Here is a 14,816-nt window from a genome sequence, read left to right as displayed (position 1 = left end):
TTTGTGACCTCATACATGAAAAACACAAAGCATTAGGTACTTGGGAACATTATGAATTATCGGGCATGATCATGATTTATTTTTCTGCAAAAAAATGTGATATCACTGCACAAATTCTGATTTGAACACAACTTGCAAAAATGATGTCCCCACCTTACCTAATGCTTTAGTTGATGTGTTGTTCATACATGGGGTCATGAATGAGAGGCTAGGAACTCATGTCAATTCCTGATGATTCAGAAGATATAAAGGAATGAAGTAATGCACAAATCATAAATGAATTCATGCATGAATTCATAATTCATGTAAAGTGTTTACTGTAAAGTGTTTCCATAACTTTAGTTCAAGCCTGTGGCACTCAATGGTGTTTTAAGCCCCCAACGTCTCCTTCCAGGCAGCGCTGTGACCGCTAACTTCAAGACACCTAACCCTAACCCTAACCATAACCATAACCATAACCTAATCCTAGTGATGTTGGGGTCTTAAAACACAGATAAATGCCTGTGGCAGCGGTTCCAAATAAGTTTAGTGCAATGCAATGAAAAATACCTTTTCAATAAGTTTTTCACAAGTTCAGTTGGTGGATTTTCCAAAAGAATGCTTTAATTTTGAAAAATAAATTGCTCTCACACGAAACTCACTCAATGTCTTTTAATATTATTTCTTAGATATGTAGGCTACATACCAAGAAAATTCATGAATATTAACTGAGATACCCCATAATGTTGTTGCTGTTGGCAAAACTGTGTCTAATCTGTCTGTCTGTCTGTCTGTCTGTCTGTCTGTCTGTCTGTCTGTCTGTCTGTCTGTCTGTCTGTCTGTCTGTCTGTCTGTCTGTCTGTCTGTCTGTCTGTCTGTCTGTCTGTCTGTCTGTCTGTCTGTCTGTCTGTCTGTCTGTCTGTCTGTCTGTCTGTCTGTCTGTCTGTCTGTCTGTCTGTCTGTCTGTCTTGGGCTGGCACATGTGCGTGCACAAGCACTACGGTCACGCGCAAAGTGTCCCGGTTTTAGTTCTGGGAAATCTGCTCCCCCTACAGTATGAGAACATCTAAAACTCACAATTCAGTCTCAGTGGTTTCTGTGACACAATAATTACTTTGAATGAGGACATATGTCCGCTCACAGTTAAGCAGGCATTCCTTAATGTGGACCAGGACACTGACGCGTACACACTGCTACAGGACTGAGGTCACATGTGGCCTAAGCCACCTCCGAATGTGGTCTTGAGTTATTGGATCGCAATGCGCCCTGAGAGTGGTTTTACCTGTACATAAAGCGGCCCACTCAGATCGGGTTTTAATACCAGGTGAAAACCGGGCCTTTGGCAGCGAAAAAAAAAGGCCTCAGGGAAGAAGTTGGCCGAACACTGTGGACAGGCGAGAAAGAGGTAGTAAAAAAGGTGACAACTCACTACCAAGGCAGGAAAATATTTTGTAGTACCTGGCAAATAAAAAAATTAAATAAAAAAATCAAGCAAACTACTTTTCTGCAGGTACATTTCTTTTTTGTTTGAATAGAAGTGGTGCTGTAATGATCCCAGGTGGGGCACTGATGATTTAATAGTGGTATATAAAATTCCCTGTGTGGAAGTCAGTCCTTTTTTGACTGAGGTGTGACAGCAGCCACCGGGGGGGGGGGGGCAACACAATGACTTTCCCTCCCGTAAGGCAGTAATACAGGAGGTTCAATCTGTGAAACTCTTATTCCAAAACCCCTTTGATGTCTTTAAAAACCTGACAGCAGCTGTGACCAAATGACCTACCTCAGAAGATAAAGTTAGTCCAGTAAAAAAGGGGGATATTTCTCTGTCTTTTTAAAATAGTAAACCAGAAAGGTTTCAAATGGGTTTGGAATGGTCCTGTTAGATAATAGATTACATTACATGTTATAGTACAACAATGATGGGTTTAGTTAGAGAGCTGGGACTGGTTCTGCTAAAAACCAGTCTGGCTCCAGGTTGAAGGCCACGTTAAGGCAGGGGACTTGTCGCTTCAGACCGGTTAGCATGCAGAAAAAGATATGGAACCAAAATCTGAGCAAAACAGAAGCACTTAAGACAAGAAAAGAAACCAACAAAAAAAAAAAACATTCTGAGGGGCTGAAGATTCATACACATCAATATGAATATGCTCTGACACAAATCACATCAATAAAAATGGAACGGAACGTGGTTCTTATGGTTGATACAGACACATAAATAACACTGCTGGCTGTGCTCTAATCTCTACAGTGGCAGAGATGTACACCACTCAAATAAAGTTACCACCTTAAATCCATTCCGAGCAGAACAATATTACTTTTCTATTTTTACAGTTCCTTATTGAAAAGGCTATGGTGCATTAGGCAGCCCACGAGCTGCCCTTTCCTGTCTAATATCAGTGTCACACTTCATCTGTAATGCATGTCTGATGCTGAGTGAAGAGTTCTAGAGGAAGATGTGTGCTGGGAGAAAAGACATGTATCTGTTATTACTACCATGTTAGAGCTTAGCTCTGCGGTCAAGTAAAATAATAGCTCCCAATTTAACCAATATTCGTATTTTGTACTTAAAAGGTGATGAATATGGCTGAAGAATATTGAATTGAAGGCAGAGAATTAAAACAATTTCAGTACAACAGCTAACTTGAGAACACTGAATCATAAAATAAGATCAGGTTGTATTTTCTTCCTACATATACAAGTGTTCCAGAAATGAACTCTTCCAATTCCCATCTGAAGACTTTTGTGCAAACAAATTGAAGCGTCGATATGAAAACAGTATGTGGAAGACCCATGATCATATGGTTTCTGAGGCACAATAACACAAAAAGGGACATCCAGAAGCCTGAAGTGATCTCAAACCCCTATTACATTGCCCCGAGCTAAGACCAGGATGGGAAAGTACACCAGTCAGAAACTGGAATATTGAATGTGTCAAGAGAGCAGGGAAGGTGAAGATTTGTTGCTCTCAGATAAGGTCTGTATAATAAGTCAAGTGGCAGCTGGTGGTCATTTCCCATCTTGGCAAGAACTCACAGACACAACTGGATCAAAGCCAGGTCCCTTCCCCACAAAACACACACACACACACACACACACACACACACACACACACACACACACACACACACACACACACACACACACACACACACACACACACACACACACACACACACACACACACACACACACACACACACACACACACACACACACACACACACACACACACACACACACACACACACACACACACACACACACCTTCCTTACCACATAACTCTTATGAACCACAATATTACATAAAACGACCAAACAGGAGTACCTACAAACCACTTCACAACTTATAACATACCAGACAGCCACCTATAGTAACCAACCAACCAACCAACCAGAGGACTCCAGGGTCCAGATAATAAATACATAGGTAATAATTAGACTATGGTGATATATTGTCTCCTCGTCTCATACTTTTCCTCTAACTCCAACATTATATTTCCTCTTCAAAACTCCACGCAGGAGTGAATTTCCAACAAGAAAAAATTCCAACCTTTACTTCCACATCATCTTCAAGGCTCACATGACAAAGTGCCTCATTTTTAAGAATTTTACTGCTTCATATTAAAAATATATTGGCCACTAAACCAAAGCACAGACTATAGCTTCTCAGATTAAAATAAAACAATTCCAATGGAGTATACAGTAAGAGATACAGAGTGTTAGATAAATCAATTGATCCATTTACAGGTAGAGTTACAATGCTAATAGCAGCAATTTTCATGGAATCATTTGTGCAATATTTATTAAAATAAAAAGGCTTTTTATCGATTTCCATGCGATAAATGCATGTGTACAAGCATTTTAAATATAAATAGTAAATTCAGGCCTCTCGAATTAAGAAGACTCATGATAAAAAAAGGAATGGAAAAAAATAGTATCCATAAAGATGATAGAGTTTGGACATACTGAGTGCGTTTACATGCACGTGGTATTCCAGATAATGTATTCATAATCATATGTATGCATCGTCACATCAGAACTCTGCGTAGACTACTATACATGGATAAAATAAATGTCACCATAGAAACAGCATATAATAGCATATTCAGGTTTGCCATCACTAGGATAAGAACTTATAGCCACTGTAAATTAGATAAGGTACTAAAGTATACCGAGTGTTGATGATGAAATATTACGGTACTTTTTCTTCATCAATCCAACCTACCAGCACATGCCCGCTGCTCACTTGGTGAGACCGCATTGCTTAAACTCGGGACTCAAACCAAAACACTTTACACTGACCTTAATCCAGTTTATTAAAGGGGTAACCCTGATGACATCATCTGGGCTTTTTTGTCAGACTTTATGAAGCTCCCCCAAAGCTACGGAAGACATTATACAAGTGTTTTCACAGGCTGAGTAGTACTCCTTATGAAGAGTAAACTAAACATCATGTGTAAAAATGAGTATGGAAAAGTATTGGGAGCACTTGTGTATTTTGTTTACACTCTTCATGAATTTATGTTATACACAAAGCACATGAAAGTCTATAAGTTATGAAACAGTGCTGTGATGTATTGCTAATGCTTTTCCACAAATGAATACACAAAGAATAAGGTCACTGTAAAATGTTAAAGTCCCTCTGGAATGTGATGTTCAATAAAAAAACTGATTTTTAAAAATCCCAAGGTCTGGCACATCATCCTGCATTTTTCTTCAGCAGACATGCCAGGAATGTTCAGTCAGTCACAACTGCTTTCTTGTTTAATACTTTCCCAAAACGTACAGCTGGTTCTCCCACTTGTGTCAGACATTTAGAAATAAAAAGATAAAAACTATATTTAAAAAACTGATCAAATGCATAGAAGCAAATCAATTCTCAAGTGGGAAATACCCAGCAGAGCTTCTCACTTTCTTTTACCTCAACACATACACATGCCTATTCCCACCAACACCAGAGTACTAATGTCAGTCACAGAGGACAACTAGCAAAATTAGCTTCAAGAACAGGCATCCAAATGGCCTACTCAGATGGAAAAAACTACATCAACAACCATTTCCACATTAGTAGTTGGTTTGAGGAAACTGTTTACACTCATCTACCTCTCCGTCTCGCTCGCGGCACCATGACCACAGACACGTTCTGCTGGCATCAGATGCTTCTTATCCAATGTCTCCAGTGCAAAATCGACTTTTAAAGCCTCCCAGTACAAACAATTTGCTCCTATAGTGGCTTTGTCCAGCAAGGACACAACTTTTCCTGCTTAACACATATAGTCTTCAACATCGACACGGCTACGACAATATGAACTTATGTTGTGCACACAGGACAACACTGTACCACACACACACACACACACACACACACACACACACACACACACACACACCTCCTTGTCCTTTCTCCTCTGCAGTCCCTGAGATCACCTCACACTTAGCACAAGGCATTCTCTTAAAACACAAACACAGCGAACAGAAATTAAATATACAGAAGAACAAATGCAAACCAAACCAAACCATGGTGAAGGCACATTCTGGGAGGATCAATTTCCAAAAGAAAAGGAGTCCAGGAGGTGGAGACGAGTCTCAAACAAGGAGTCAAAGTGTCTGTAGACAAGAGAGTTCAGGGGAGTGGCAGCCAGAGCAGGGGATTCTGGGACATAGAGTCTCAGGACTACCAGGTAGAGACATCATATCCAGGGATGCAAACACACAGTATGGCATCCATCGAGCTTTTGGTCACTCTTACCCCAAATAAAAAACAAAATTGCGTCTAAAAATTCAATTGGATCATTTCATCTCCTCATTCACCGAGAACACAGAGCACATACTATAGTGAGATGTGTAGGGAGGGTAATAAATGCCAAAAATACTAAAGACAATTCAATATTATTCATTTAGACATAGTTTTCAGCTCGAAGAATGTGTATATTTTGATATTTTCTAATAGCTATAACTACTAATAACTTACCATTATGAATGATGAATAGAATAAAAAGAATTGCAAATTATAGCCAGTATCCAACCAGAAAAAGATGAAGGCTTTTCATTCTACAAGTGTTTTTTCTGCACTCTAAAATGCCTCCCAAGTTTAAAAAATATATTCTCTGATGTGAACTGGGATAAAAAAAAAAAAAAAAAAGTGACTCCTGCCTAAAATGTGACTGGTTGCATCCCTGTATATCAGCTCAGAGAACAAATCATCCAGTCTGCAGCATCCAATCCACACCCCCCGCAGAGCTCCAGCACTCCAAATACGACAAAGTCTGCAATGACTTTCATTCACTCTCAGCAGTTTTCCCTATTGACTGCAATTCATTTAGCATTATCTTCCCACATGATAAATAGTCCTTCCACAGACTTCTATATACTCTGCATAGTCTTTCATGAACTTACTTGCATTCGTTCTAAAGGGTCTCTTCATTGTCTTTATTCTACTTCCATCCATTACTTGTAAATGGATGTAGTGAGTGTAGTTTCAAACTATGGGAGGGTAGGCAGTATTTCAGTTTGGATGTTTGAGCCTGTTGCATAGCTGGGAGGAGAGGAAGAGACGAGGAGGAGGGCTGTAGGGAGTTCATCTCTCCCATCCAGCTCCTACTTTCCCTGTCTCAACTGCTCCAGGACTTGCGATTCTCCCCCTGGCGGGCAACAATGGCTTCTCCTCGCAAGACGGGGACATGGGCAGGAGCAGTGAAGTCTCCCGTTCGCTGGCTGGTCCGATCACGGCAGGACAGCCGGTCCGGGCGAACCAGCACCCCGTAACCCGGTTTACATTGGAAATACCGATGACCTCCAACGGAACCGTCATTTTTGCCTGTAGGGAGAAGATAAAGTTCATCACCGCCAAACCAAAGTCATTTAGCACTATACTGTAGTCGGCTCCACCAATCAGAGGCAGTATATTAAGAGGGGAGGCAATGACGGCGTAGCTAAACTCATTCATAAAGTTTTTTTTGTATTATTTCTTTTTTTACCTTTATTTAACCAGGAAGAGACTCATTGAGATTAAAAATCTCTTTTTCAAGAGTGTCCTGGCCAAGACAGGCAGCAGTACAACCACACATACTGTACATACAAACACAAAATACACAAAAACACTAGAAATATAAAACAACTGAAACAGCAAGTCCTTCAAAGTCAAACACAATCCTAAATACATCAGGCAGAACATCTACAGCCAGATGTGGCTGCCTCCAAGTCAATCAACATCCTCTTAAAAGTGACCAATGAAGGCAGCTCAGTAAGTTTCATGGATTTCTGTAACTTGTTCCAGGTAGAGGGAGCAGCAAACTTAAAGGCCTTTTTCCCCAGCTCAGTTCCAACCTTTGGAACTAGGGCTGAAACGATTCCTCGAATAACTCGAATAATTCGATTACAAAAAATCCTCGATGCAAAATGACTTGCCTCGAAGCTTCGTTAAATCAATGTTACCAACGTTGTATCGCTGACGGACGCGGTTCAGTCTGCTGCTGGCGACACATGCCAGAGGTAAATAGCGAGGGGCTAAGAGAAGAGACAGGCTGGAGAAAACGACAGAAAGTGTCCAAAGTTTGGAATCAGTTCAAATGTAATTAAAACTAAAACTCTGTACAGTGTGTCTACTGCAAAATCAAACTAGCTTAGCACAATAATAGCACGACGTCAGTGCTTTAGCATCTCAACAGAAAACATGGAGTCTAACTTAATCCTCCATTCCACGAAGAGGACCGACTAAAGTACATCACCGAGTCGTATGGACGATGAAACTACATCAAACACAACAACTACCAAAATCAAAGACAAGAAAATACGTAGTGGAGACCACGATCTGATCTAAAGAGCTGACGCGTTGACTATCCCTTCGGAAAAACAGCTGATTGTTGCACATCTCTCTCTCTCTCTCTCTCTCTCTCTCTCTCTCTCTCTCTCTTAAATGAAAACAGGTTGAGTATAACTAGTATTTACATATAGGCCTACTGTATTACAGATCAGTCTCAGGTTGAAACTTGTAGTTCTGAAAGTTAAGTTGCACAACTTAATGTAATGTTTGTGTATGTTTAATCTATGCCTTAGTTTAAGGTTGATATCATTAAAAAAAAATAATCTTTAAAAACAATGTAATATGGCACTTAAATGCACTTAATGTTTAGTTTTTTGAGAGATGATATTGTAAGCAATGTAGGCAATACAAAAAATGTATCCGATTAATCGATCGATAAAGTGCTAGATTAATCGGAACAAAGATTGTAAGTCCCGGTACAATTTACACTGATATAGGTCAGAAGGTAGGATGGAAGGAGACCTAAAGTAGCCTTGGATATAAAGATATGCCAGTGTTGAAGTCTCCGTGTTGATAGAGAGGCCATCCAACACGTTCATACAGTTCACAATGGTGAGTGAGGGCTTTCATACCAGTGATGAACCTCAGAGCTCCATGGTATACGGCCCCCAACCATGGTATACAGTGTCAGATATATAGTCCAGATATTCGTCACTATTGTAAATGCAATTTTAACAATTACTTCCTAGGCATCGCACACTGAAATGACAGCTAATCTTTATCACTACACAAAAATGCAGTATAGTCTAGTAGTCTAATCGCGTTAACTCATTAATTAACGCCGACAATTATTTTATTGTGCATTAATGCAGTTTTTATTATTTCTTTTATTATTGTAAAAGTCTGTTGCTCACAAGCTTTTATTTTGTAAAAGTCTGTGCTGACTGCTGCCGCGCTTACAGGAACCGGAAAAAACTAAAGATAAACAAACCAACAAACATGGAGAAGGCTACAGAACTTTTACATGGCCATTTTTATTTTAAAGTTCTTACAGACGGCGCAGTCGACAGAACCAAAGTTATTTGTAACCACTGCAAAGTTGAATTTTCATATCACCGGAGTACTTCCAGTATGAAATATCACCTATATGCAATATACACAGTTGATACCAGCAAATCATTCAACGAAACAAACAGTGGCGCGTCGGCAGACTACGTTAGATGCAGCGTGTGGGAGAAGTTTAGATAAACAAAAGGAAAGAGAAGCTAACCAATGCCATAGTGAAGTGGATACAGACTGCAGGCCCATTAGTGTTGGGGAGGACGTCGGTCTGAGAAACATTCTGAGAATCGCAACAAATGACGGCAGGTATGAGATTCCCTCAAGACGCACCATCACAAGAAGAATACACCAGTTGTATGAAAAGGAGAGGACCGCAAAAGCGACACCTTTACAACGTGTTCCTCTCACTGGGGACTACAGGACATCACTGGGTAACCATAATAACCTCAGAGTTACAGTTTTCATGTTATGATTGTGGCTCAGGATTTTGTGGGCAGTTTATTTATATAAATGAATGCCCTGGCAGTGGCAATAAGCTTTAATTTTGTATTTGCTTTGATTACATTGTTTAAGTTGAGATTTACACTAAATATGTTATTAAACTGCTACTGTATAAACAAAATGCTGATGTTAAGTGTTTGCAAAACAAATGTTATGGCACTTGTTCATATGGCAGAACATTTAAAATAAAATTGCGCTATACACTACTTTCAAATTCATTATTGGATTTTGCGTATTACAATGCGATAAATCAGGGAAATCATGCGATTAAAACTTTTGATCGTTGCCTAGCCCTACATTTTAAATAACCAAAACCTGATCCTTGAGGAAGTGGTTTCTCACATATTTGCATAACTTGGGTAAATTGACCCTTTAATTGTGTACCTACCTAACCTGACACCGCCAGATGGATCGCTTCGCATTTGCTCGGCATATCCATCTGAGAACTTTCTGTTGGAGAACTTTTGGGAAGGGGCGGAAATACTGGTTAGCTGATTGGATGAACCATCTGTCTATCACCTATGTTGGTGATAGACAGACCAAATCAACCAATCAGATCCACGAAGCGTATGAATATACAACCACAAGCCCTCCCCTGCTGCTGCAGGCAAAGCATAGCTCGTTAGCTCAGCATGCAAACATGTCGGTAAAGGATATTTGCCATTTGTGTAACGAGAATTTAGGAATAAAAGGCACCATTTCAGGTTCACGGATCATATTCCAAAAGAAGGATCCAAGAAAAAAAAAGCATTAGCGAGCGGCTACCGCTGTCTGAAAATACTGGTTAGCTGATTGGATAAACCATCTGTCTATCACCACCTAACCCACCTCAAAACCAACGCTGATTGGCCCGGTCGTTTGGCTAACGGCTCCAAATTTTCTCTGCCTCAAGATGCCAGACTGATCTGCGAGTGGAAAACTGGAGCTTGCCAGATCAGGACGGTTAGCCACTCACAAGGCTAGTACCTACCTACAGGGGTGTCCAGTTCCACCCCCACCCACACTCCATCAGCAAACTGCGTCATTCCCACGTAGCGCACTGCCCCGGCCTTATTGCTTCCTACTGTAACACACGCCCCTTCTGTCAGCCAGTCAGGCAGTACGTCGTCGTGGCTACACTCTTCATCGTCCACAAAGATCTCCAGCTTCTCAAAGCCATCGCCTCCTCCTCCTCTTCCTGAGGTGACCAGCTTGTGTTCAGAGAAGGAGTTTGCAGTGAAGCTGTTGTGATTGGCTGAGCTGTGGGAAGCGGGTGAAGCGACGATGGCCATCTTGGCGCCACACTGAGAAGGAGAGGTTACAACATCGTTCCTGTCAGCACCCTGCTGCTGGGGGTTTGTGGGTAACGTAGTCTCAGCGGCCAGGAGGGAGGACAACGAGGAGGAAGGTTGGAGAACGTCAGACAGGGTAACTGTAGAAACACTACTGGAGAAGTAGCCGCTTGATGACTGGCTGAGGGGGCTGAGGGGGGTGATGTCATGCGGGTCATGCACAGGAAGAGGAGGGACTTCTGGGAACTCTGCCCGTCTGTCTTTGGTTGGGGGCCGGAGAATAGCAGTCTACAGGAAACCAACGGTTGCCACAGGAACAGAGGGTCAGATGAGAGCATGCAAGGCAAAACAACAAAACAATAAATCATCAATAATTATCAACTTCCCTAAAATGTTACAGACACCCCTAGGACCTATCAGGTGCTATAAAGTCTAGGGTTGTGTGCAGCATGTAACGTTTGAAAGAAGAAGACGAAGTGTAGGATCCAGTGTTTCTGAAACTTGGCCATGCTATCTCCATGCCTTTCTGCTTCAATTTTGAGCGAGCTGTCTGTCTGTCTGTCTGTCTGTCTGTCAGTCAATCTCTTCTCCAGAGTGACTCCAGATTGAAATTGTGGTCAATGTTGTGCAGCTTGAATATGACATAACATTTGATCAAATTACTAATACAAAAAACTAAATATGAAAGATTTCTGTACATGGCACAAAATAAAACCCATATTGATCAAATCCAATTGTTACATAAAACACAATCTGAGCTAAAAGTGACAGGACCTAAAACAACAGAAACTTCTGAGGGGAAGGTGGACAATCTCACCGTCTCAGCCTTGACTCGACTGTCGTCCCCTCCTGATGTCACGATGCGAGGGACATGCTGCTGAGTAACAAAATACCAGGTCATGACATGACAACAACACTTGCATTCCTGTGCTCTCGCCTTGCTGCCTGCCAGAGCTTGAGTTTCACTAGTTGAACCAGTCTAGCATAATTTACTACTCATTATATAATGGACATTTGTAATCTCTATTTCTTTAGCAAGACTAACTAAATCCCACCCTGCTCCACCATTCACACAGTTAAACGAAGACCTGAGTATTGTGAGCTGCACTGAGCTACACTGTCTGCTGACCTGCTGGTTGTGTGGCGAAGGTCTCAGCTCCTTCTTCTCGTCTCGCGCAGGAAACAGAGACTTGAGCAGTTTGGGCATCTGAGGAACCAGGGCCTTAACTGAAAGATAAGAGGCAGCAAGTCCTGAACGACCTGGGGAAGGGGGTAAGGGAGTGAGAGAGGAGGCAGAGGAGGAGAGGAAAGAAGCAAGGGAAGAGGAGCAGGTGTGGGAGGTAGAGGAGGTGTGAAAGATTAAGACAGAAAGTTGAAAGCGAGTCGAGGAAAGACCAAAAACCCCAGCACAGTGATTGACTGATAGAAGGAGACATCAGCTGGCCGTAAGACACTGACAGATGGTTGATTTAGGCATTTACAATGTGATTGAAAAACATCCTAATCACTGGAATGTAAAACAGAAAATAGTAAAAACAAAAATATGAATTCTGTTCATTTTGTGAACGGAATTAATCTAAAGCCCGCCACAGTAACATGAATTTTGACATGGACAAGAAATCACTGTGAGACAGAAATATTTGGATTGATGAGATTGAGACTGATTACACTGAAAAGCTTTGGTAATGATTATGACATGAAAGCAGAGGAGTTCACACTGCGTTAGACAAAGAAGGGTACAGAAATGGATGGAAGTGACCCGAAAAGGAGCAGTCAGGACGACAGTTACACACACATCAATTTTGCTGGGAAGGACAGGAACAGAGCGGAGACACAGCAGTTGATAATGTAAACAATGATTGTAGGATTGTGTAGTAAACTGCGGTATTTTAGCAACATCAAACAGAAGGAGTGGAATTCTTCTATGATTGAGATCAGGAGAAATGGATGAACCAACCCGCTTGGAAAGAAGAATAAAGAATTGGTAGGAGAGTAAGAGTTGGGACTGTGGAGGAAAAGTGGCATGAAATGTATCGTAGAGGAGAGAAGGAGAAGGAGAGGGGGTTAAGGGAGGGGGTTTACCTTGCTCTGGTTCCTGGTTCTGTGGGGATGTTATGCCGAAGGGAGTAGGGGATGAAGAAGGGGAGGTGGAGTAGGTGGAAGGGGAAGAGGCGGGCCGGGGGAGGGTGCGGTGAAACTGAGAAGGCATGAAGATATCCTGCTGACTCTCCCATCGACCCTGAGAAACAGAAAAAGGACAGGACATTGGAATATGGCATCAGAGCTACCAGATGTTAATGCTTCATATGAACAGATCGATACATGATGTATGGTTTGCTAAAGTTTCACATTCGCTACACTAAAAACACTAAGTGGCAGGTAGGTCTCGTTTGTTATTTAGTTACACCAGACTAATAATTACCACTGGATCCACAATTAATCACAAAATATTTGAAATCGTTAACAGTCAACATGTTGAGGCAAGAAGCTAAAAGTGGGTGTTACCTTATCTTCCAGGCAGGTTGTTGACAGGTCTTGTCTACTTCCAGACAGCTGAGGATGAATGGGCAGAGAGAGAGAGAGAGTATTAAGAAATCATTTTATATTGTAGTATATTACATCGTCTTGCAGTTCAGTATTATGGCGTTGTATTTGTGTTTTACCCTGTGGACAGAAGGAGAACTTATGCTCCGTCTGTTGCTCTTCCCTCTGCCCGTCAGTTGCTCCTTCACTGCCACCTCCTAAAACACACACGCAGTATATTTTCAACATATTAGAAAGAACTTGGGAAAAAAAAAGAAAAACAAATCACAACTTTGATGATTTTAATTTTAACAAGCCATGCATCTTCTGGGCTGTGTTAAACCTTCACATATGCTGCGTGACTGAATGTCTGCCTATCTATCAATGTATCTGATTTCAATCTGCTTATATCTCCAGTTTCTCCAACTACCTGTCTGAGTCTATCCAGAGTCAGGATGTTCTCCAGACTGAGGACACTGCGGAGGTATTTCTCAATTGCAGCCTCGTCATCAGCTGACTGGCCGTTGTGTGCACTGGCAGCGAGGTTAGCCAGCATCTCCCTGTCCTCAGAACCAGGCGCGTCCTGACAAAAACATGAGTAAGAAATGTGTTTAATAATCAACCCTGCTGAAAGTGCATTGGGCACATCAGTAAATGCCTGATATTTTTCTCTGGCCTAACCCCGGGGATGTTGGAGACCACCTCAAAGGTGACCCCACAGCCAGGTATGGTGCTGCGGGTTGACATCCTTCTAAGAAAGTTGTGTGCAAAACCCTGGCGGCCCTGGTTAACGTTGACACAGATCCTCTTTCTCAGGACCAGCTGCATGTCAGCAGGGTGGCTAAGCTGAACCACCACTCGAACTGTCAGGTATACCCGCTGCTCTGGCCACGCCCCCCCACGGCTGAGCTGGAGACACTCATGGACGGTAGAGTCCCATGATGCCTCTGCTTTCACCTGCATTGTCAACACACAACTGGTCAATGAAACGTTTTTCCAAACGGAGTCAAGGAATTCCTCAAGAAAATACCTGATGCGGGCCCTTCCTCACCTCTCCATCGTAGTGTTTGACGATCTGCAGGTCAAAGAAGTCGTCCTCATCCTCTCCACTCAGGGTGGCATCCCAACCTCCAGCCTCAGGAACCTCAAACTGGTCTGGAGAGCTGAGGTCATCAGCTGGGAAAACCAATAGAAAACACTGTAAATCGGCCTGTGAGTAGAAAAAACGTGAGCAAGCATACATTATTTAGCAAAGAAATTACTTACGTTTGAGGTTCAGGAAGAGGACAGGAGTATGAGTCTCCATGCCGGGCAGAGGAACCCTGTGAACAAACATGAAACACACACAGGGCTCAACATATATACTGTGCCTTACGGAAGTAAAGTTGAGGCAATCACAAAGAAATATTAAATAAATCACACACACACACAGCCATGCGTCATACCATTCAGCAGGTGCTCCAGGAATGCCGCTGCCAGCAGAGGGCACCATGACAGCATTTCTTTCCTCTGTCAGAGTCAAGCGCCACTCCAGCAGCTGGGCCTCCCTCTCCATGTCATCCTCTGTCTTTTCTGTGCACATAACAACCCTCAAACATTTAACACTTCCTACACTAAAAACCACCAAAATGTAACTATCCTAATACTGAAGATGCCAACAGGATGTAGACCACTACAACCATGAGAGCTACAGGAACAGAGGGCAGTGTTACAGACTT

The 14,816-nt window shown here is 42.0% G+C and overlaps 1 protein-coding gene across 7 annotated transcripts in view; it reads right to left on the bottom strand.

Moving 5' to 3' along the window:
* Window positions 1–3,207: 3,207 nt before the first annotated feature.
* The window catches only part of kif13ba (kinesin family member 13Ba), a 52,730-nt gene continuing 41,121 nt past the window's right edge, over window positions 3,208–14,816 (bottom strand). For 4 of the 7 annotated variants that reach the window (XM_028572676.1, XM_028572595.1, XM_028572727.1 and 1 more), the window contains 12 exons: window positions 14,544–14,670; window positions 14,365–14,420; window positions 14,150–14,274; window positions 13,780–14,055; window positions 13,529–13,681; window positions 13,239–13,316; window positions 13,081–13,128; window positions 12,658–12,814; window positions 11,705–11,835; window positions 11,393–11,452; window positions 10,275–10,863; window positions 3,208–6,796 (listed from right to left, as the gene is read on the bottom strand). In XM_028572676.1, coding sequence (XP_028428477.1) covers window positions 6,591–6,796; window positions 10,275–10,863; window positions 11,393–11,452; window positions 11,705–11,835; window positions 12,658–12,814; window positions 13,081–13,128; window positions 13,239–13,316; window positions 13,529–13,681; window positions 13,780–14,055; window positions 14,150–14,274; window positions 14,365–14,420; window positions 14,544–14,670 — 2,006 coding nt within the window. In that variant the 3' untranslated portion in view covers window positions 3,208–6,590. The remainder of the gene's footprint in view (window positions 6,797–10,274; window positions 10,864–11,392; window positions 11,453–11,704; window positions 11,836–12,657; window positions 12,815–13,080; window positions 13,129–13,238; window positions 13,317–13,528; window positions 13,682–13,779; window positions 14,056–14,149; window positions 14,275–14,364; window positions 14,421–14,543; window positions 14,671–14,816) is intronic. The other 3 variants (XR_003692041.1, XM_028572735.1, XM_028572750.1) reach the window with 3 other exon arrangements.

This window comes from Perca flavescens, chromosome 1 (genome assembly GCF_004354835.1).
Source record: "Perca flavescens isolate YP-PL-M2 chromosome 1, PFLA_1.0, whole genome shotgun sequence".
NCBI lineage: Eukaryota > Metazoa > Chordata > Actinopteri > Perciformes > Percidae > Perca > Perca flavescens.
The sequence above is the reverse complement of the archived record's forward strand: the minus strand, read 5'-3'. Positions and strand labels throughout refer to the sequence as shown.